The sequence below is a fragment of the Ambystoma mexicanum genome, chromosome 6q (assembly GCF_040938575.1).
Source record: "Ambystoma mexicanum isolate Mex_15411 chromosome 6q, UKY_AmexF1_1, whole genome shotgun sequence".
Lineage (NCBI taxonomy): Eukaryota > Metazoa > Chordata > Amphibia > Caudata > Ambystomatidae > Ambystoma > Ambystoma mexicanum.
In genome coordinates, this window is record NC_090937.1 from 1,033,181,164 (window position 1) to 1,033,204,358 (window position 23,195).

At 48.1% G+C, this 23,195-nt stretch overlaps 1 protein-coding gene across 5 annotated transcripts in view; it reads right to left on the reverse strand.

The window, feature by feature from the left end:
* Positions 1-23,195, reverse strand: part of PCM1 (pericentriolar material 1) — a 2,166,942-nt gene that overhangs the window by 35,064 nt on the left and 2,108,683 nt on the right. For all 5 annotated transcript variants that reach the window (XM_069631563.1, XM_069631561.1, XM_069631564.1 and 2 more), the window contains 2 exons: positions 7,905-7,994; positions 7,680-7,809 (listed from right to left, as the gene is read on the reverse strand). In XM_069631563.1, coding sequence (XP_069487664.1) covers positions 7,680-7,809; positions 7,905-7,994 — 220 coding nt within the window. The remainder of the gene's footprint in view (positions 1-7,679; positions 7,810-7,904; positions 7,995-23,195) is intronic.

A 23,195-nucleotide genomic window follows, 5' to 3' on the forward strand; every position in this document is an offset into this window, starting at 1 on the left:
CTGTTGCCACTCGTCGAGAAGGAGAGCCAACCGGCCCCCGAGCAGATGGTCCATATGGCAGTTCTTGTTGAGCTTCGCTGTCTTCCTTTAGCAGCCAAGGGCTGCCCTCCTTTCTTTCGTTGAGATTAAAAGTCCCTGCTCCTCTGAGCTGACTGGACCGATCGCCGATATCCTTGAGATGAGTAGCTGGAGCGGCCGTAACTTTGATCACTGGTGTTAGGGAGAATTCTCATTCTATGGGTAATTTCCCTCACCTAGTGAGTCCCCCAGCAGCTTTGCTGGATTTCTGGAGTACATTTTTTCCACTTGGTAAGAGTGTGAGCCTTTTTCCCACTCTTACATGTGTTTTGCCATGTGTAGTTTACGGTTTGTGTCATAGTGGGCTCTGGAGGACACCACTCCATGAGACCCATTTTTTTATGTGCGTTACACAGCACCTTCAGTGCAGTGACACAGGGTTGTCTTTTAGACTTCCCACTGACTCCATCTTTCTGGGGCTGACTACTGTCCCGCAGAAGCAGGTAAAGATGCCATTTACTTTATGTAGTCATTTAAAACTACAGATCCAGTACAGCCCATCTTACATGGAGTACTGGAAAGGGTTAATTCCTATCCCTTTTTGTCTGTGCCTCTCTGAGCTTTGTTTTGCTCTTTTAACATTCAGACTTGGCTGGTGGCAGTGGTATCTACCCTAACATTTCTACCGCGATTATATTATATAAACATGGTATTCTTCCAGGCTAGTATAGTCGCCTCGAACATAAACCCGCTTGACCAAATACTCTTTCTTTTGGCCCCGGTTGGGTTTATTCGCCATTTCTTTTTGTTAAAGTCCTTCTTGTGTTTTACTTTGCGCGGCAAACCAGGTTTGCCTTCTTTATTCACCGTCTTTTGGCGTGCTTCTGCCAAGAAGCCCTCCTCTTGGTGTCTAGGTGGGCTGAATGTGAGGGAGGGGTTTAGTCACCCCCTGCACAGGGTATCCTTGGAAACCCAAGTCGCACTTTGCCATGATGGGCTGAGGTGGTTGTCCGGGCTGGACAACCCACCTGCTGTGTGATTGACAGCCAGGCTGTGTGAATGGGGGATTTTCGCATAAAAGGCAGGACTCTTGGGCTGGAAGTCAGTCGCCACTGGAACTGCAAGGAACCGAAGAGAAGCGGAGAAGAAGACGGCTGCTGCAACTACCGAGTCCCGGTGAAGCCCTGTTGCAGTCCTGAGCTATCTACCCTTCAACAACAAGAGAAGATCCAGTCCGGAGTCTTCTTCCCTTGAGCTTGGCGGGATCAACCAGCTCATCTTCCACAGGCAGAGGAACCTCTTCTTGGTCGAAATCGCTGCACACTGCTGTAGTGGTCCGGATAGCCATCTGTAGAGCCTCTCCTGTTTTAAAGGAGCGCACCTTTTATTCACGGTCACTGCTGCTGGCCTCACCCCTGCATAGTGCAGCTCACACCAGACGTCGTCCTTGTCCCCACGACTGAAGCTCCAGGAACTGTGAGTCTGCAGGAAACTACCAGGAACAACTGCTGTGGCACCAGCTTCTTCAACGAATAAGGTACTGTGCTAGGAACTAGGGTGAACAGTTTTCTCCTCATCCAAGCTTGCCCTGGTCTTCCTTCCCTCTTATAACTTTTGCTTCCTCTTTTGACAATATCCAAGTAGTCCTGGCAACACTGAATCTTGAACTGTCTGACTGTGTGATCCTCGACAACAGGAACCCGGTTCCACTTGATATTGGCACAGGCCTATTGACTTATTTTCCTGTCAGCAAGTGTTCTCTGATTCTGTCTGCCTTGACAAAAGTATTGCCTATGATTTTTGCCCCAACTCTCTTTTGCTAACTCAGGTGCTAAGTGTGGTTTTACCTTGGTAACATTTCTTTCCGCGGATACGCATATCTTTAGTAAGACCAAACTGTCATTACTGTCAAAAGTGATCGCATATGTATTCCCAGTAACGTCTTTTGTTTCACAACACCAGTCTAATCAGAAGGTACTTACCTTGAGTTGTCCTGTATAAAGAGAATTGGTTGTGTGTAGTTTATGTTTCGTGTGATTTTAGTTTAATTGAAGTGAAGTGAAGTGATTTTACCAACAGATGGTACTTTTACTTTTCAACCAAAAAAACCTTGAGTCAGAGTTTGCTTGAGTCATAGTAGCTCTGGTCCTGTATGCAATTTCTAATACTGCTCATTTGCTCTTGAGTTAAGTCTGGCTGCTCCGCTACTGCTACCACTTTAACAGTGTATTACAGGCTTGTACCAAAGGTGAACTTGTATTACCACTTGTAGTCTTAATTGTGTGTAGTTGTCCCTAAGGGCACTGCACAGGATTCTGTCTAACAACTGGTCGAGGCAAACCAGGCATTACCCGAGGCTCCACGAAAAGCTTGAAAGGAGCGACAACTTTGCAAGAAACCCAAGGACTTCGCTGTCTCAGTATCCTCTTTCATACCTTTCAGGGCCTCATCAATCTTCTTGCCGAACATGTGTTCACCCTCACAGGGCATATCGATTACCTTATATTGGACCTCTGGACGAAAATCCGTACACTTCAGCCAGGCCCGCCGTCTGAGCACCCCCCCATTATTAATTTGCTTAAAGCCCGACTCTGCCAGCTCGACGGCAATGTTGATGCTGTGGTTGGAGACCTCCTCCCCCTCACGAACCAACAGCATGGCCTCCTTACGGTGTTGCTCCGGAAGATGCTCAAGAATCGGGGCCAGGCGGTGCCACATCTCAATTATATCTGGCCATAATTGCCAAGGAATTTGCAGCCTTCACTGTTGTAGCCTCCACCGCCAGGACCTTTTTCCCCAAAGGTGTCCCGTTTCCTGGCCTCACTGTCCGGGGGTGAAACACATTTGTGTTGGCTTCTGGCCTTACGGCTGGCAGCCGCCGAAACCACTGACTCAGGCGCAGGCTGCGACACAAGACATCTAGGAGTAGACTCAGGAGCCTTGAATTTCTTTTCAAGGCAGCCCTTCACCGCAGGCTCAAAAAACTTGTGGCGCATCATGCGCAGGCCCTCCTGCCACACGTGGTCGAGAATTGGAACGGAAGAAAAACACCTTCAGCCATTTCCCTATATGGTCGAAGAGAAAGCCCTTACGTTCCTCTTCCGTCGCCAGCCCAAACTCCTGACACGCCTTTGCCATCATGGCGTGGAAGGCCCCAATATCTTGAACTTGTCCTTCCTGAGGAGTTTGTCCAAACCGCGCAAGTCCATGATGGGTCTCAATCCCCAGTCTTTCTTGGAAATCAAAAAATAAGGGGAATACCATCCCTTGTTTCTCTCTGCTACAGGCACCAGTTCTATGGCGCCTTTCTCCAGCAGGGCTTGAAACTCCTGCACAAGGAGCGTACCGGACTCTGCAACAAGAGATTCCCCGGTGGATTGTCGTGAGGCCTCTGCCGAAAGGGAAGACAGTAACCGTGGGCTATGATCTCCAGAACCCACACATCTGAAGTAATGGCACGCCATTTGACAAGATGCTGCGCCAGCCTTCCCCCAACCGGCGAACCATGGGCCATGGCCTCATGACTGAGCTGAAGCGGCTGCGGCATTTCCTGAGGGCAAAGAGGCAACTGCGCGAGCGGCCTTGGCACCTCGAGTACCCTGCTTTCCACCTCTGGCACTCCTACGGTGACCCCTTTGACTGGCAGCTCCTCTCGCTTTACCAAAGGATGAGTAATAATGAAAGGAACCTCCCCTCCATTGCTGTCCCCTAGGACGAAAAGGCGGAGGTTGGCGTACTGCAGCACCCAACGACTTCGCTGCAGCTTTGGAGGTCTGCAACCTCTCAAGACTCTCGTCAGCCTTGCTGCCAAAAAGATGATCACCGTCAAAGGGCATGTTGAGGAGCCGGGCCTACACATCAGGAGCAAACCCCAACTTCTGCAACCACGCAAACCTGCGTATTACGGTGCTCGCTGCCATGGACCGGCTGACGCAATCTGCCATGTGCAAACCCGACTGAACGGCCTCACACATGGCATCCTTGCCATCCTCGACCATAGCAAGAAAACCATCCCGTTCGTCCCCTTCGGGAATATGTTCAGCCACCAAGGAAACACAGTTCCACAGAGTGTGCGTGAAACGGGACAAGACACATACAGAGTTGGCCGCCTGAAGAGCCATACCCCCTGAAGAAAACACTTTCTTCTCCCAACCATTAAAGTGCTTGCCGTCCCTATCAGGAGGGATTGTAGGATACAACGCCTGTTTTGCTGGGGCCGTAGTCGCCTGCACCACCAAACTCTCTTGAGTGGGGTGTTTGGTCAAGTAGCAGGGGTCGCTACTGGCTGGGCGGTATTTTCGCGGCAAAGACTTGCCCACTGCCGGGAGACTCTCCGGAGCAGTCCAAGACACCGCCACCCTCCTCTGTAGAGCCATATGGAACGGCAGTACCGGGTCAGTTGGTGGACCTTGGTCGAGGATATCCGTGAGGTCATCCTGAAGAAAATCCCCTGGGGGAGCAGACCACCCCAAGTACTCGGTGACCCTAGACATAACGTGCCGGTTCGAGGAGTCGGCATAGGTGCCAGGCTCAGACCTACAAAACTCCACCTGCGCAGAGGTGTCCAGACCACTGGCATCGTGCAGGGACTGACGCAGGTCCTCAATCTAGCTATGACCCGAGAGAATCTCATCTGGCACCGTATCAGGAACCATGACATCATCAGAGCCCTCATCCACCTCCGAAAAGTACTCAAGATGGCGGAAAGAGGGCACAGAATGGGGAACAAAGCCATGTTTGACCTTGGCCAGAGCCTTTCTAGGGGGTTCCACCTTGCCCCGGGGTACCCCCGTCGAAACAGCCTCGAAAGGTGTCGAGTGAATCGGCGTTGACGCTGAACGCGCGCTGACAGCATCGACACAGGCCTCGAGGGCGGAGCCCTGAGCGTGTCCCTCAACATCCTGGGCACCGATGGCGTCAACGACTTCTTAGGAGGCAGAGCCTCGAGGGAGTCCCTCGACGACCTCGGCGCCACAGGCGTCGAGGTCTTCCTCGAAGACATCACAGGCTCACACGGTCTTGAGCGCGTCGAGGACCGGGACATGGAACGGGCGTGACTCGAACGATTCCCCTTGTTCAAGCGGGACCGCTCCTGCGAATCGTGCCGACCACCCGAGCCCGAAGGCGTACAAGCGATGTCTCTAGTCCGATCACGACCGACCCCACTCGGAGGAGCGGACGGACCAGTGCCCTGCAATTCAAGAATCGTTAGCATTTTCTTACCGAAGGAAGCCCATTCCTCCGGCGTCGCACGCTTGGTGGGATAAGCGACCCGCCAACGGGCGGAGTCCTCGGATGAGGACGGGGAAGGCGACCGATGACGGCGCTTCCGGGAGTGCCTCAAAGCGGCAGAGGAGTGGCGGGACCCACTCCGGGACCAAGACCCACTGGACTTCCGATGACGATGCAGAGAGTCGCCCTTGAATCGTCTGTCGAAAGCCCTGCGGACCTCGACTTCCGGGGCTTGGACACCTTACCGACCGACTGTTTCTTCTTGCGCTCCCGCAAGGCTTTGGACGTAAGCGACTGGCAGTCGACACAATCATCCTTGTCATGGGCCTCCCCGAGGCACCAGAGGCAGGCGTCGTGCGAGTCCGTCAATGACATCTTGGACCCGCAATCCCCGCACTTCTTGAAGCCAGGACGCGGGGTGGAAGAAGAGGTAGACATCACGAAGGATTAACTTCACAAACAAACGGGTTGGAAGAACCGAAAGAACAGAAACTCCAAAGAGTCGAGGCGCGCCGAGATCTCCGAAGCGAACACGTTCGCGGAAAAAATGGAACTGAGGCTACGGGCGTCGTGCGTCATAGTTATAACATCCAGTGACGTCAGCCGTCGGATGAGGTCTTCGAGGGCGGCGTATCAACGTCATCGATGCAGGACGCAGAAATATTTTCCGAAGCAGCACAGCTGTGGTGATTACTGTCATAGATATGGAATACGTCGGGGAACCCAATCCCCTTGAATAGTGCTGTACCAGTTTATAGTCAAAGGGTCGAATACAAAAGGATCGAATGCAATACTTTCGAACCAAAAGGATCTAAAAAAAAAAATGGAATGAACTTTTTTTGGGGGATCCCCAGCGCAAACCCCTGTTTCTTGGAGAAATACCACTATTTTTTTCTATATGAAAAAAAAGAATAGATTTAAAAAAAAGGCATTCAAACTATTTTTTTCGATCCTTTTGTTTTGAAAATATTGCATTTAGAAACTATGTATTTGTTACTTTGACTGGACACCACTGTGTACCTGAAGTAAGGCTTTGGAGAAGGTTGGTTCTCTGTGCTTTAGTGTAAGAGAAACTACTACCCTGTAAGCCCCTGACAAGTGTACTATTTGACATCAATATTGTCATGGGTCCGCCTTCTGGGTGAATCTAATGCTTATTGCCCTTGTGTGTATGATCAGGTTTTTTATACCCATACATAGAAACACAATAATAATGCTCTGTTGTAGAGCTAATGTATGAACATTAAATATAGAATAGTCAAGCACTACACAGTTCCTAATATTAGCAATAAAGTAGTTCCAGCATGGTACTCTACTAAAACATTAAGGCTACCTACTGCCAATCACAGATGTGTATGAAGTCATTGTGGCGCAGTAAAACTTAAAATCCTGCTCAAAATTGTAATGCTGTAGATTGGCAAGACGGGGGAAAAATGAGTTCATACAGAAAAACTTCTGGATAACCCACTAGGTGGAAGGGGTTAAAAACGCTGTCCTAATAGTCTCTGGCTTCTATGGGTAGTTAACGAAAAACAACCAAAAAGCAATTTAGATCCATGGATCAAAAAGGAATACTGGGAAAACATTTCAAATAACCCTGCAAATGATTCCTCTCACCCTTCCTCTGTGCTTTGGTGTGTCCCTTATCCTGACCAAAGTAGTACAAGGAGCAATACAGGTTACATTTTGGGATGACATGCCAAAACTAGTATCACGCTAAACAAAGTGTTTTCACCAGCACAGGGAAAGAGGCTAACCTAACACAAATGCATCATGGTATTTCTTAATGGTTCAATCATGCAAACAACCAGAAGTTGAACAAATTGCTTATTTTAGCCCCAACAATACTGAATTAGTCAACATATTATAATTTTTGAAAATTGGCAAAGTGCCAATGTTTAGCCCCGCAAGCGGGTTACTGTCAAAGGGTTGAAAGTATCTGACAACTGTTTGCTGCTTGTTTCCAAGGCATTTCAGATTTGTAAATTAGGTTTGGCTCCAAATTATTGAAGCAAGTATTAAAAAATGACAGATTTTGGGAAAATTGACAAAGTGATAGTTTTGGGCATAAAGACTAGAATTACAGTCATGGCCTACTCATTAAATCGGATAGCTTTTCCAACACAAGCAGGTCAAGATCTTTTGGAACAGCAGTGTCCTTCAGGCCCTGCTCATTTGCGGTTCAGTTCTTGATATTTATTCTTTTGCAACTTATATATTGATGTGATTAGCGTAATTTGTTAGGACCACGTTTTCGAAAGGCTGTGAAAGGTAAAGATCCTGACAAGGTTTCACTTCCCTTTTGGGGTGGGTGCAAATCTCTACCTTAAGGTTAGTGGCTGTACAGCCCTCATCTGACGGTTGCACAAAACATGCCTTGATATGCATCAAAGATAATGGCGGGTGAGCAAACTTAAAAATCTTCTTACCAGGTTCTTTAAGTGCTTCAGGATTTCCTGCCAGTTGGTCACTTATTGTTCCATCATTACTCTTTGCTAAAATCTCCCCACATAGACTGTTGCTATGCTCTTCTTCCACCATTTTCTTCATTAAATCAGACTTCAGGGAGAAGAAAAAAAATATTGCCATGAAGCACTGAGTAAAGGGGACAAAGTTCAAATGGGATATTTTTTTTAATGCACATAAAACAATACCTCGGACACTGTCAGTTTCAAGGGTAAGTCCTCAACCTTCACAAAGTCATCCTCATCAGACTTTTGACTTTGGTTTCCTGACCCGGTTTCCTAATTAGAGAGGAAAATAGAGAAAGTAGTTTTTAGATTAAGAAAACATTAGGCCACATTTTCCGCAAATCATGCTACTAGGGGTACACATCTTTTGTTTCTAACATTCATGTGTATTTCAACAAGATATGCTGAAATTGTATCTTCTGTTACTTAGGGTACAGAAGGAGAAATTACTGACCGTAATGTTCTTTCTAATGATTCTTCTCCTGGAGCTTCCTCATCTGATAGATATCCTCATCTCATCCAGCGCTGCTGCTTTGGAAAAACTTCGACATGGGGCGTAGTGGACCGTGACTCGGCCGTCACTCCGTCTTGCTCGGTGCTCGATAGTCGGCTCCGGACGTGACGTCAGGCATCGTGTATATACCATGTCACTATGCCCCACATCTCAGTTTCCGCGGAGCTCGACCGCTGCATAGGAAAACAGAGAAAAAAAGCATGCTAACCAGCCCATAAGAGGTCAACACAATAATAACTTCCCAAGGGAAGAAAAAACCTTGCAAAAGACACCACAATTTGTAGCATCCGAAAAAGGCTTTTTTTAGATTTGGAGAGAAGGAACCTGCAGCATGAAAGACAGAGAAACGGTCATCCTTGGACCATCAGCAGGTGTCAACCCACTAAAGAAGAGATGCGCACCAACTGTAAAGCTTTCTGAGCTGGGATGGATAGGTGTGGAGAGGAGGAATCTGCGGGAGAAGAATCCATACAAACAACATTACGTTAAGTAATTTCTCCTTCAATGGATTGCTTTTCTCCAGCAGATTCCTCATCTTATAGACTTCCCAAGGAGTGAGGCAAATGAGGTGGTCAGAAAGTTATACCAACAGATTTTGCAGCACCACCCTGCCAAAACGCACATTAGCCCCATGGGCAACATCTATAGTGGAGTGATTAGTGAAAGTGTGAAGTGAGGACCATGTTGACGCATGACAAAATATCCTTAACCTCCCACCCCCTTTGTAAGGCAGTTCACGCAGGGACCCCTCTAGTTGGGTGTGCCCGGATGCCAGAAGGCAGCTCCCTGCCTGCAGACTGATAACACTCCGCTATGCTCAAAATTATCCACGGGATAGTATTTGTTTCATTACTGCCAGACCTTTATGGGCTAGAGAATAGGCCACGAAAAGTTGGTCAGATTTTTGGAATTCAGACATCCTAGCAACATAGAAACTCGGGGCCCTTTTGGGATCTAGTCGATGGAAACTGTCCTCTTCCCTAGAAGGGTGCAGAGGTGGATAGAAGACAGGCAGCACTATGGCCTGCAATACATGAAACTCAGACACCACCTTCGGTAGAATTCCCGGCCTTTCTTTAAAGGGGACCTATCGAAAGAACCGCAGAAGGGGCAGTTTGCAGCAAAGAGCCTGCAATTCACTAACCCGCCTAGCGGATGTTAATGCAACTAAGAAAGCGGTCTTCAAAGATCAGCTGCAAAGAACAGGTATACTTGGGCTCAAAGGGAGCCGCCATAAAAAAAAGTTAGAACCAGATTAAGATCCCAATCTGGAGACAACAAAGGGAGTTCAGCCGAAACTTATTTATAAGGTCCTTCAAGAATTGAGCCATAACTGGGATTGTAAAATATGAACCAGTGACCTCTTGAACACAAACAAGGCCACCAAATATCCTTGGACTGTGGTGACTTGAAGGCCTGCTGAGGCCAGTGATAGAAGGAACTCCATCACTGAAGTGGTGGGGCAAGAGATCGGGTCAATCTCGCGTTTCCTGCACCACGCCTCAAATCTTCTCCACTTGCACGCGTATAGCAATCTTGTAGATGGTCTGCATGCAGCCAGCAACACCTCAAGTACCTCCTTAGAGAGGTCCCAGTCCTTATATCTCATCCTCTCAAGAGCCACGCATGTAGGTTGAGGGACTCTGGGTTCGGGTGAAGCACCCGACGTTCCGATTGAGTTAGGAGATCCAGGCGCCAAGGCAACTGGAGAGGTGGACAGATGGTCAGATCCAGAAGGTCTAAGTGCCACGTCCTGCTCACCCAGTCCGGGACAATCAAGGTCACGGTTGCCCAAAACCTCTTGAGCCTCCCGAGAACCCAAGGAATGACGGGAATCAGAGGCAATGCGTAAAGGAGAGGGAAGGTCCAATCTGCCAGAAAGGTGTCCCCTAACACGCAGTTTGCTTGGAATTCCCTCGAGCAAAACTGTCTGCACTCCCTGTTCACAAACAGGTCCACCGATGGAGTACCACAGCGAGAGAAGACCTCCTCTAGGACTTCCTGGCACACTTTCTACTCATGTGAGATGGTGCTCTGCCTGCTCAGAGCATCCGCCAAACTGTTTTTTGTCCCCGTCAGATGAATTGCCAAGACGTAGATCTGGTTTTCCAACAGCGAGTACCATAGCTGCATCGCCTCTCTGCAGAGGGGGAGGGAGTACATGCCACCTTGTTTGTTCAGGTAGTGCCTGGCCATCGTATTGTCCGTCATAATCAGGACATGCTTCCCCTTCAGAGACGGAGTAAATATTCTCAGGGCTAACCTGATGTCTCGCAACTCTAGCCTGGTGATGTTACATCTGGCTTCCACTGTTGACCAAAGGCCGCTCACCTGAAAGTCCTCGCAGTGAGCTTCCCAACCCTTCAGAGACGCATCAGTAATCACTTGTGCCTGAGGCCATGGAGGCCAGAAGCGTTCCCCCGCCATGAGATTGCTGCGGTCGGCCCACCAACCAAGGTAGTCAGTTAGGGCTTCCAGGTACTGGGAACACTGGCCTCGTAGGAGCCATTGAAGAGATCTCATGCGCTGCCTGGCCTCTGGCACTTGAAAGATACAGGCGACCATGAGGCCTAAAAGTAGAAGGTACGAAGCTGCTGGTAAGGCGTGGGGGGGTGGCCTTCCCCACCCGAATGTTTAGGACTGCTCCGATGAACTGGAGCCTCTGGACTGGTGTTGCATGGGAATTAAAGTTCAAGGAGAAGCCCAGCCTGTGGAGTAGTGAGCAGGTGTCCTCTAGGCGAGACAAAACTTGCTCTGCTGACTTCCCCCGTAACAGCCAGTTGTCCAGGTACTGGAATACATGGACCTGAGGTGAGCCGCCACTAGCGCCATGAGCTTGGTGAAGACCCTTGGAGTGGAGGTCAACCCAAAGGCAAGCAACTTGAACTGATACTGCTTGTCCACTATGAGGAACCTCAGGAACTTCCTGCACTTTATATCGGCACACGGAAATAAGTGTCCTGCAGATCAATAGACACCAGCCAGTCTTGCAATTCGGGAGAGCGTGGAGAATTTCTCTCAGTGTCATCATCTTGAACTTGTCTTTCCTCAGGAACTTGTTCAAGGTCCCGAGGCCCAAAATGGGACAAAGACCTCCTCCCTTCTTGGGCACTAGGAAATACCAGAATTACCAGCCCAATCCTCTCTGCTCGGGTGGTACCTCTTCCACACCACCCTTCAACAACAGGCCTCTCAGTTCGTCCTGGAGCTCCTGTCCCGGTTGGCTTGGAGGTGATGGGGGTCTGTCCAGAGGTTTCCCTTCCGGGGCGCAATAAGCGCTCCTGCCCTTGCCTGGCCTGCGGGAACTGCACCTTCCTGCCATAAGGCACATATAACGCCTATAGCCTCTGCCCCTGGAGGCGAAGCTGAAGGCAGGTTTGGCTGGCTGCGCAGCTAGGTCCAGTGTCCCGGTTCGCAGCAACTGCCTAGCCACCTCTTTCCCATCCTCCACCAACTGTACAAAGCATTTCCCCATCAGGGATATACTGCGTAGCATTTTCCATCGCATTCCAGAGGCCGAAGGAGTACTTTGCAAAACCACTAGCCACGTTCGTGTACCTCAGAGCCATGCTGCCTGATGTAAAAACTTTCTTGGCCATGGCGTCAATTCTTTAGCCTTCTCTGTCAGGTAGCAGATTTGAGGTTGAAGATGCTGGTCTGGTGGAGACTGTGGCAGCCTGTACAAGACCTCTCGGGTTAAGGGAGAGCAGACAGAAATGATGCGTCTCCTCTTGCCAGCCTATATTTTCTGGTCATGGTGGAGATGACTGTGGGGACAGAGCAGGGCTACTGCCACAGAGGCGCTACAGAATTGTCAATTGCCGGATTCAGAGGCATGTTAGGTTCCATAACCAGACCCTCGTCTAGTATGTTTGTTAGCACATAACCTTGGACTGGCACTGCCGAAGCCTGCAGTCCCAAGGTGTCCACCACCCTGTCTATCAGTGCCATAAACTTGGCATGGGTGTGGGTATAGGGTTGGCTTTGTGGGAATTCTAGGTCAGGTGACGTCTCCAGCCCGCTAGCATGGTGAAGCCAAAGCTGAGCCTGGTCGTCGAAATAATAGACGCCCTCTGTTCCCATGAACATGGGATCGACTCCTCCCTGGATATCCGAGCCATTGACACCTAAATAAATCGGGAGAGCGAGATAAAGGATTTGTCGCTGAGCATCGGTGCTCAGGTCTTGTCCTTCGGCGCAGATAAGGTGACTGTCTGCTATGGCATCAGGGACACGCAGACCTTCATTTACACTGGAATGCTCGGCATTAAAGGTTTCCGTGCCTTCTTCGGTGTTGAGCTCAAAGGTTTCTCGGACGCTGATGGCGCTGGGGCTTGTGAGGGGTCGGTATTAATGAGTGCCGCTGTTGCCTCCGAGGCCTGCTGGTTTGGGGGAGAAGAGGGGGGCTGGGGCACCAACACCTGTAGCAGAATGTTTCTAAAACATTTCAAGTATTTGGACCTTGACATTTTCCCACTCCTGATAAGTGGATGGCTCAGCCGAAGGCTTACCTCGGGACACACCTTTCTTGCGCACGGAAGAGGGGCTCCTAGAATGTGACCACTTCTTCCGCTGATGTTTCTCCATATCTTTTTTGGGGGTAGGTCCCTCGGTCTCAGCTTCCTAGGCCTAAAGTGAGTTTAGCAGCCCCCTCGCGCACTGACGTTGCTGATTTAGGGTGCATTTTAGTGCACTATGCACACCCCTCCATGTCGTGACCTGTGCCGAGGCACCAGAGGCATATCTCATGTGGGTCAGTTACTGAAATTTTGGAGTGGCAGTCAGAACTCTGCTTGAAACACGAAACCCAGGTGACGGACATCTTGTGATTGAGGAAAAAATCAAATTCTGACAAAAATACGTCAAGTAGAGTCCAAGACTCGATCACTGTGTTCCTAAAGCAGCATGTCAAGCACACCGGAATGAGGAACTGAAGTGTGGGGCATCACGTCTGGAGCAGACTATTGAGCACTGAGCAAGACGGATCGACGGCCGAGTCGAGGTCCACTAGCCCCAAAGTTTTTCCGAAGCAGCAGAGCTGGATGAGATGAGAATTTCTATCAAAAGGCAATCCATTGAAATTAAGGGCTCACCTACAACTGCCAAAAGAATAAATCAAATCAGCAATGACTACACTATTAGTGCTGTCCGTACATGTACACTGCATTTATTTATATAGAGGGCAGTTAGTATTATGGTTTTAATATAAGTGTGTGTTCTCTGCAAGATTAATGGAAGGGTATAAGGCTCAGAAGACTGAGTAGTAAGTCCTTAACAGCCAGGCTTGGCCAATCTTTAGGAATGTCAAACACCATTGCAACAATGTAGAGAAAACGTCCAGTCATTACCCCCTTTATTAGTCTCAGGTCAACTCCACTAAATAAAATACCCAGCATTTTGTGTTGCTCTTTAAAGAGATCCATTTGAAGAAACTCACAACAATTTTTTTTTTTTTAAGTCACTCATTCCAACTTGACGTAGTTCTTACTCGTTGGCATTTTCCATTAATGAGCGATACACAAGGTGGGATCTCAAAGGCTTCAGGCAACTTTTTTATCCATCTACTCTGCTTAATGACATAGTGCATGGAGGTTGCATTGTACCAAAACGACTGAATAAAAATTGAAAAAGTTAACCTCATTACCCTGAATTCTAGCCAACGAGGTGCAATTGCTCTATGGAAGGCCAAAGAGCACTCAGTCATTCAGATTTGTTGGACAACCAAAAAGGATTTATTGTCCCCAGCACAATCCTTACAGAACTCTGTCTGTTAAACTACGTTCTATGTATTAAATAGATCATAGCAGGTATGCTAAAACACTTGACTGAACAAATTTGTTGCAAAGTATCTTATGAGACAACAATATACAAATGGGATACATGTACATAAATATTGAAAACTAAAGATGTATTATATTACATGACAGAAACAAGAAAAACGTTCAATCCTAAAAAGAATTGTGTCACATCTACAATATGTACAGAAAATGCAACAACTTTTAAGTGAAGTGAATATTACAGTGAATGATGTTCATCTTCGCCCTTGCTATGCTAAAAAAAAACTTTTTGATTTAGACTGGTGTGTAACTATTGATCGGATTATGACATATAAATCTTATGAAGAATACGGTGCCTTTGTTAAGCAGCGCATCCCTCGCTATGCACATATCACTTTATTCCCCTGTGAAACTACCAGGAAGGCATATATTCGATTTAGATTTAATCTTTACCATACTAGAGACAGAACTAAGAACTGGCGAACAAATGCCACCACATTTGCTGTGGGATGTCGATTTGATGAATGTAATGAACCACACGAAACATTGAAGCATTTCCTACTCTATTGTCCCCATTTTAAAAAAATTCGTACAGCAAGATTTATGAAATTTGTTGATATAGGGTTTGAGGATTGCCTCGAGTTTTTATGGTCTCGTATGATGCAAGGAGCTCACAACCGTCTAATTTATGAATTAGTAAGCTTTTGTAAGCATATAGAAAAAGAACTTATTTTGAGTGGAGAATGAAATGCTTAGATGGTAAATTGATTGGTATATTTTCTCTTGCACCTGTATTTTAAATTGTATTTTAAAGTATTGTGTGCTAATGCTAATGTAAAATAATGTAATTTTAAATGTTTAAATTTTTTTCTTTACATGGTTTTTAACTTGTTCTTTTGCAAAGGTTCTACTCGAAATTATTCTTGTAAACGAACTAAATGCAAATAAAAAAAAAAAATATATATGTACAGGAATTGTAAACAACTGCAGATGAAATGAGGCAAAGGGATGGGGGCAAGCAGGCGGGTCGACGAGCCAAACTTGAATACAAATTGTTAATAGTACAACAAAAATCACAGTCTAAAAAAGTGAACCCTACACCATAGGGTACATTCATTGAATCAATGAAAGGGCCCCATATCTAGTAATCTTAGAAGGTTTTCTTTCTCCATTAAAGACGCCTTCTCTTTTGCAGACAGTAAGATCATTCATTGGGTCCAATCCTCATGCTTCGGTTTATCCAAACTCTTCCATTTTATCAAAATTAGTTTTTTGCTTATTATGAGTGCTCTATATAATTAGTATTTTGTCTTATAAGATACACTTGGAATCCACGATAATAGACCCAAGATACTGATCAACGGAGATCTAGGAATATTGACCCATGCTGGAGAACAGGAGTTACAGGCGAGTAAGTTGTTCCAACTGCGGTACACCCACCAAAGTTATTCATTGCCTGTATTGGACCCCATCGAGCAAGAAAGATTGTGAATTTTTATGAACTTATTCATGCTGGTCCTGTAAAATTGAAAGGGGAACAAACTTGCATATGCTCTGGAAATTTTGTTACATTCCCAAAACATATGCAGGTTTGTTACCCTTTCAATTTTACATGAGAAATACTCTGTGGCCCGGCACAACACTGCAAAATCGCTTTTACTTGTGTTTGTAGCAAGCAAGTGTAGAGGGGGCTCTGGCCTTAGCCAGAATCTTCTTGCATTCCAAAGGCAGCGAGTAGTGTCCAACTTCTAGAGCTGCAGCAGCAAGGCCGTTAGCCTCAGACACTGGGCCGTGGTGCAGGATAGAACCGCCTTGTCTGGAGAGCAGGTCCAGAAGTGGAGGCAGTTTGATGACCGTAACTACCAACAGATAGAAAAGGTCTGAGAACCAGATCTGGCTAGGCCACGCAGGTGCAATGAGGAACATCCGGCAGTGGCAAAGTCTGCGTGTGTGTTGATCACTCATAGCAATAAAGGAATCGTTGGGAAAGCGTACAGGAAGAGGTCCTCGAATGGGAATGAGACACCGGGACCAAGCATTGGTGAACACCCTTGGGGACGACTTTTGGCCAAATGGCAGGGCCTTGAACTGGTAATGGTGCCCCTGAACCACAAAACTCTGGAATTTCTGATGCTCGCAAAGAATGGGACCTGTAAGTAAGCATCCTCCAAGTCGAGGGTCACCAGGAAATCTCCTTCCTCCAGTTGGTCGAGCACCTGCTGCAACACGACCATCCTGAACTTTTGGGATTTGAGGAAGGCACTGCAGTTTTCGAATGGGTCTCCACCGTTCCGATTTCTCCGGAGTCCCAACGATGCTGAGGGACCAGGGGTTCGTTAGGGGTGTGTTTTGGCCCGTTCCTCTTTAACATGTATATTTCCAATCTGGGATCTGTGCCGATATCTTATTTGCTATATGCAGATGATATAGTATTGTTTGACTATACGTCAGTGGGCTTTCAGAGGTCATTGACAGCAGTAAATTAATATTTTAGGAAGTTGGACATGGATCTTAATGTGGATAAATACAAACATTGGAATATTGAACTCTTTAAAAAAAAAAACACGAGAGAAAACATTTTTAAATGGGCCATTAATGGTCAAAAGCTTGAGATGGTTCAATCTTAAAATATCTGGGTGTATTTATAAGTGCAAATAAAACAAAGCATTCTTTGACCTCACAGGGGTCAAGTCCTAAAAATTAAATTGGGGGGACTCATCAACACACACAACGGGATGTGGCGTTGCCAGAAATTAGCATATCGAGGTGAAATTTGTACATTTCATTAAATTGGCTTTGCATAACCATCCAAATTGCACAGGTCACATGGCATTTGCCTTTCATAAAATCAACACACACAAAACCAAGAGAGGATATCTTCTTCTAATAGTGTTTTTGAAAACGTTGAAAGGTGTGCATGTCTTAAACTCCAAGAACCAATATACATGTTTTCCCTGGAACTTGCACTACCGAAATGGGACAGAACACATTTAGTACTTTGTTATTTTTCATCAGGTTATATAGTGCAGTGGTGAAGTGTTTGGCCTACAAACCTGTCGAATGTGGTTTGATCCCCGAGGTTGGCTTTTGCTCATGAATTCAAAGAGAGCATTCAATGTTTATCATTTTAGCTGGGGGGTGGGGGAACCGAGTCCCCCCTCGTGTACCCTTGACTTGATCCCTGGACCTCAATGAGCAAAACAGCTGTCCTAAACTCTGCCGCCGAAATATGGCAATTAGATAATAAGTTTTGACATTTTTCATACCGTCCTCCAATATTATCGGCAGAAGATCGACCCTAAAATTTCCTATCGTTCAGAGATGTTGGAGGTTGAGGAGAATCGGACAAGGTTTGAAGGAAACTTATGTTGTAGGGTATTGACCTTTGGGGATTACTTCACTGCAAGCCGTAACTGACTGGAAACGTCTGCAGATCTACAAAGGGCTTATTGGTCTACCGGATGGTACCCTGTATATAAATCTAAGGCCAGTGATGCTTGCAGGGGAATGTCCAAGAAAAGAGCATGACAGTAGCATGCATGTGGTAAATTACACTACACAGGCATATATAGCGAATCGCTTCAGCTTTAGACCCATCACAGAGGTCGAATTGACTACCATCATTAACAATCTCAAACCAACAAACTGCAAAGGAGACATATGCCCTGCAATTACTGTAAAAGTATGCACAGCATCTTTGATAGGTTTCCTTACCAAATTGGTTAACGCATCCTTTACTGAAAATCATGTGCCAGACGAACTGAAAAATACGTGCATCTCACTGCTTCTCCAAAAACCTGGCCTTGATCCCCTAATACCAACCAACTACAGACCGTTCACAAATAAGCAATTTTTGCTTAAAACATCGTATCGGGTGTTTTATACAAAGATCCTTGAATACCTGATGAATCACAATATTCTTAACAAATTGCAATCAGCTTTAGACCAGGATATGCTATGGAAACCGCCATATTGAACATCAAATCCAGTATGCTGCAAAATATAGACAGGGGACAAACAGTACTCCCAATGCTGCTAGACTTGTCTGCCACATTTGACTTCGTAGACCAGGCACTACTAATCGAGAGACTTAAAGAAGTGGCAAACTTTACTGAGAGCGCTGCAGCATGGGTGAAATCATTTCGGGAAAATAGACTATTAGGGTCAGAAGTAACATTGCAGAAGCCAACCAAGTGCACCTGCAATATGGAGTCCCCCCAGGGGGCCTGCCTTTCTCCATCCCATCCTTATAGAATATCTTCACTGTTGCTCTGTTCCAGTTACTCGAGGAAAGGGGACTACGCTTTGCAAACTACGCCGATAACACACAGATTCACATGCTCATGAATAGCAACTACATAGCAGTACATATACACAACCACGAGAGGTGGTAAGGCTCAACAGAAGTAATAAACACTTACCCCTGGAACAGACTGATCTCAATTGAACAGGTTGCGTAGCACCGCTTGGCCGACTTGGTTGCTTGCACGACCTAGAGCTCCACGACCCACCTGGCCGAGGTGATCGTGATGAGGAAAGCCATCTGAGCTCCCAAGAAGAGTCCTTTGAGGAACTCGTTGACGACCACAGAGAAGGTATCCCTGGCACACTGGTGTAATGAGATATGGCGGCCAGGTGCACTTTGATAGAGGCATGAGCCAGTCCAGCCTTGGCGAAGGAAAGCAGGTATGGCACGAGCTGCGGCACTGTGATATGCAGAGGGGTAATCTTCTGAGCCCGGCACTACATGGAGAAGCGATTCCAATTATGGCAGTAGCACGTTAATGTTGAAGAGGCCCTGGGCCTTGGCCAGGATGTCCTTACACTCCGCAGGTAAAGCATAATGTCCAAACTCTAGGGCTGCAAGAGCCAGGTCCTGAGGTTCAGCGATGCTGGATCGTGGTGCAAAATTGCTTGTCCCTCTCTGGGCAGAAGGTCCGGAAGTAGGGGTAGCTTGATGGATGAACTGCCGACAGACGTAGCAGGTCTGGATAGCAAATTTGTCACAGCAATTGAGTGTGTTGATCACTCATAGCAGGAGTGGGAATGGAGGAAAAGGGTATACGAAAAGTCCCTCCCACAGGAACGAGAATGCATCCTCATGCTCCTCGACTGTGGGAACCCGCCTGTGAACTTCTGACACATGGAATTCGTCACCGTCGCAAAAACGTCGACCTGGTGATGACCCCATTCGTACTATAGAAGATCCACCTGGTCCTGGCGAAGCAGCAATTCATGGCAAGAACGTAGTTCCCTGCTGAGGTAGTCTGCAATGGTGTTCTTGGTGCCCGCTGGGTAAAAAGGGACAAGAAACATGTCCTGAACAACGGCCCACTGCCACAGATCATGGGCCTCTCTGGAGAGAGCTGGAGAGTGCGCCCCGCCCTGTTTTCGGATGTAGAACATGGTGGTGGTGTTGTCCATGAAGATACTCCCCACCTTGGCCCCTCATTGACGGCAGGAAAGACTTGACGGCCCAGAAGATGGGCCGGAGCTCCAGGACGTTGTTGTGAAGGGCCTTTTCTTCTGGCAGCTAGAGGCCTCTGGCGTACAACTGTCGGGTATGAGCTGCCCAACCCTCCAGGGAAGCATCCGTGGTGAGTGTCTTCTGGTAAAGAGGAACTTAGAATGGGGCCCCTTGCGTGAGATGAGAGCACACGCCCCACCACTCTATTGAGGTGGATCTTCTCAGTCCAAGATCCCGAGACTTACAGCCATCTCGTTCTGGAAACTCCTAGAGAGGCATCATCTGTAGTCTGCAAAGGAGGACAAAATTGATGTGGGAGGACATCATGCCCAACAGTGACTGGACAGCTTGCTGACAAGAGGCGCTGCAAGTTCCCTAGGATGGCTACCACCATCTCTTCCGATGGTGCTGCCAGGCAAGCCACTGTGTTGAGCCTTGCCCCCAAAGTGTTCTGCGATGGCTCCAGGCCACTTTAATTTATGGAGAAGGTAAGGGTAAACATGAATGCCCTTGAGATGAAGATGTGCCGCCCCCAGAGACGTGCAATTTTGTGAAGAACCTCTGGGCCAATTTCAGGCCGAAGGGAAGTGCCTTGAACTGATACTGCAGCACTTTGACCACGAACCACAGGTACTTGCAGTGCTTCAGATGGATGGGAAAGTAGGCGTACACGAAGTCCAGAGATGCTAGGAAGTCGCCTTCCTCCAGTGGGCAAAGCATGTGCTGCAACGTGACCATCCTGAACTTCTCCAATTTTAGGTACTTGTTGAGGCGTCGCAGGTCCAGAACCGCTCTCCGCCCTCCTGTTTTCTTTCAGACCAGAAAGTATACACCCCGGAGGTGCGGGGTAATGGGTTCTATTGCCCCCTTTTATAACATTGCTTGAACCTCCTGTAGCAGCTGCGCCACGTGCTGATCTTGTCGAGTTGCAGGGGGAATACAAGGACACCTGCGTTGGAACTTTCACGGTGTGCCCCTGTCAGAGCGTCCAGCACCCATCTGTCATTGGTGATGGTCTTCCAAGCGCTGACTAACCTCGCCAGCCAGCCTCCCACTGGGGTGCACAAGAGGGGGCCAGAGTCCACGGCCCGTTCAGACCTGTTTAGGTTCCAGGGCTCTGCCCTGCAGATGGCGCCAGCGCTGTCCTCCGCTGCTGTATGCCTGTGAGTGGCCTCTGGATGCCTCCTGCGTCGTGGAGCAGGAAGGCTGCTGATAAGGGGCAATGTAGCCCTTGATAGGCCTGCCAAGTTTTCCTCTTGCGGAACAAAAGGAAGACAACCGACGTTGCTGCAGGGTGCCCAGTGAAAGGGCCGTCTCTGTGTCAGTCTTGATGATCTGGAGAGACTCGTCGACCGTCTTGCCAAACAGGTTTTCTCCATCGAATGGCATGTCTAACACCTTCAACTGAACGTCCGGCCTGAAGTTGATGGCCTTCAGCCATCCCTGCCGACGAAGAGACACTCAGTCGCCCATCTGATGGAATTGTGTCTGCAATGTCCACTGCCACTGTGATGGCGTGCTCCGAGGCCACCTCCCCCTCCTGGAAAAGTTCAAGAGCTTCTGCCTTCTTGTCGTCAGGTAGGAAGTCAAGAATAGGACTCTGCTTATACCAGAGCTCCCGGTCGTAGCACGACAAAATGGCCAATGCATTAGTGGCCTTAATGGTGCTGGCAGCCGTATAGGTAATCCTCTTCCTCATAGCGTTCAGCATCTTCCCCTCCTGGTCCGGGGGTACCATGGACGAGGGCGACTGATTCGCAGAGCGTTCATTAGCCTTGGCTGAGACCACAGCGTCAGTTGAAGGCTGGGACCTCAGGCACTTTGGGGGCTGATTTCAGGACTCTGCATTTCTTCTCGAACCTGTCCCACTTGGGCAGGCGCTACTCAGATTTTTCTACAGTGCTATGCCTTCATCCCAAATATCATCCAACAAAGGAACGGATATGATGGTCCTCCGCCTGGACCTGCAACGTTGATAAAGGAAACCTTCTTATTTCATCTCCTCAGGCACCAGCTGAAAATGTTCAGAGGCCCTGGACATCATCGAATGGAAGGAGCTGACGTCATCCGGTGGAAAAGCTGTGTGTGGGTCATCCGCACCTACTGGCTCTCCGTTCGCTGGCACAAAGTCATCGGCTTCGTCAATGTCCGTCGCCGCGTATCAGTGTCCGTATCCGTGCGCGTGGCAGGGTACCCTGTCGGGGTCAACACCCGAGGTGGAGGTTGGCTCCTTGGACCGGCACGGTTCTTTAACTTATGTTTGCGCGTTGAAGCACTAACGGAAAGCAGCCTTGGAGGACTTCCAGGTGGGGCAGGGCCCGGTGTGGGCAGCAGCCTTTGCTGAATTTCTGATACCAGCTTGTGTAGCGTGGTCAGAATGTCCAACGAAATGTCTCTGGATTGAGGTGTAGAAGGAATGAGAGGTGGTGGCTCCAGGCTGGTATGTGTCTTCTGGAGAGGTAGGTGATATGGTTCACCCTGCGTCAACTCACCTTCCAAGGATGGTCCCTGGCCCCCTTCGTGGTCTGAATAGTAGCCCTCTGACAGGCGGTCACCCTCATCAGAGCTAGTATAAACCTGCCCGGCACACTTGGTTCAGCTCCTTGTTCTGCCTGAGACTTCTGGGAAGAAGAGGCTGTTGTCCCCTTTCCGGGGTCTTCGCTTAGGCAGTAACCTCATGCCGTGCCGGTAAGGACACCCGCAGAGTAGCTGTTGCTGTGACTGTCTGCACCACCTTCGTGGTTTGCCCTCTTTTCAAAAAAAGAAGTAGAAGTAGTCGACAAGGTCATCGACGACGGAGAAGCAACAGCAGTCGTTGATGTGGCCGTTGATGGGGCAGTTGAGGATGGTGTTGTCTTGGCTGGTTGAGACGTAGATGGAGGCAGAGAAGGGCCCGGCCCACCTTGGTTTTCTCCTTTGTTGCCTTGTCCGCTGCCAAGCTGAGTTTCAAGGGGACTTTCTCTTTAAGTGTGCGACCCTCGCGGCAGGCTCACTGTCGATTGTGGTCGGTGATGGCGACCTTGTCCTTTCCGAGCCAGGACCTGCAGCAGCAGCGAACCCAGTGGGATCTGTGTTGTGCAGCTTAGTCTTCTTTCGGAAACCTGCAGCTGGGGTGTCCTCAAAGGACCTCAACCTCTTATCTGAGGTAGTCTGATTGCTGGACCGGCCAGTCCTGGGAAAAACATGCTCATGCCCAGAGGCTGAGTCAGAGGCCTTATCCGATTTTAACCACGCTGCCAGTGCTGTAGTCGTCCTTCATGATTATCTTTGAAAAACCACAGCAGACCTTGCTTCCCTCATCATGGTCCGGATGCAGGCAGTAAAGACATTTGTGGTGTCGATCGTCCACGAAAACATTCCTTAGTCCACATTTTGCGCAAAGTTTGAAGCGGCATCTCCTTTTTTCAGTCATGGCGAAAAGGTGCGAAGTAGGCACAAGCCTGGGCCTTCTCTGATCCTATAAAATCCTCGAAGTATGATTGTTGTTAGGCAGAATTATATGCAGTACCCTTTGGGAACACTACACACAATTAAGTCTACAAGTGACAGTACAATTTCACCTTTGGTACAAGCCTGTACTACACAGTTATAGTGGTAGCAGTAGCGGAGCAGCCAGACGTATCTCAAAAGTAAGTGAGCAGTACTAATAGTTACACAAAGGACAGCAATTACTATGAATCAGGCAAACACTCACTCAAGGTTTCTAAGTAAAAGAA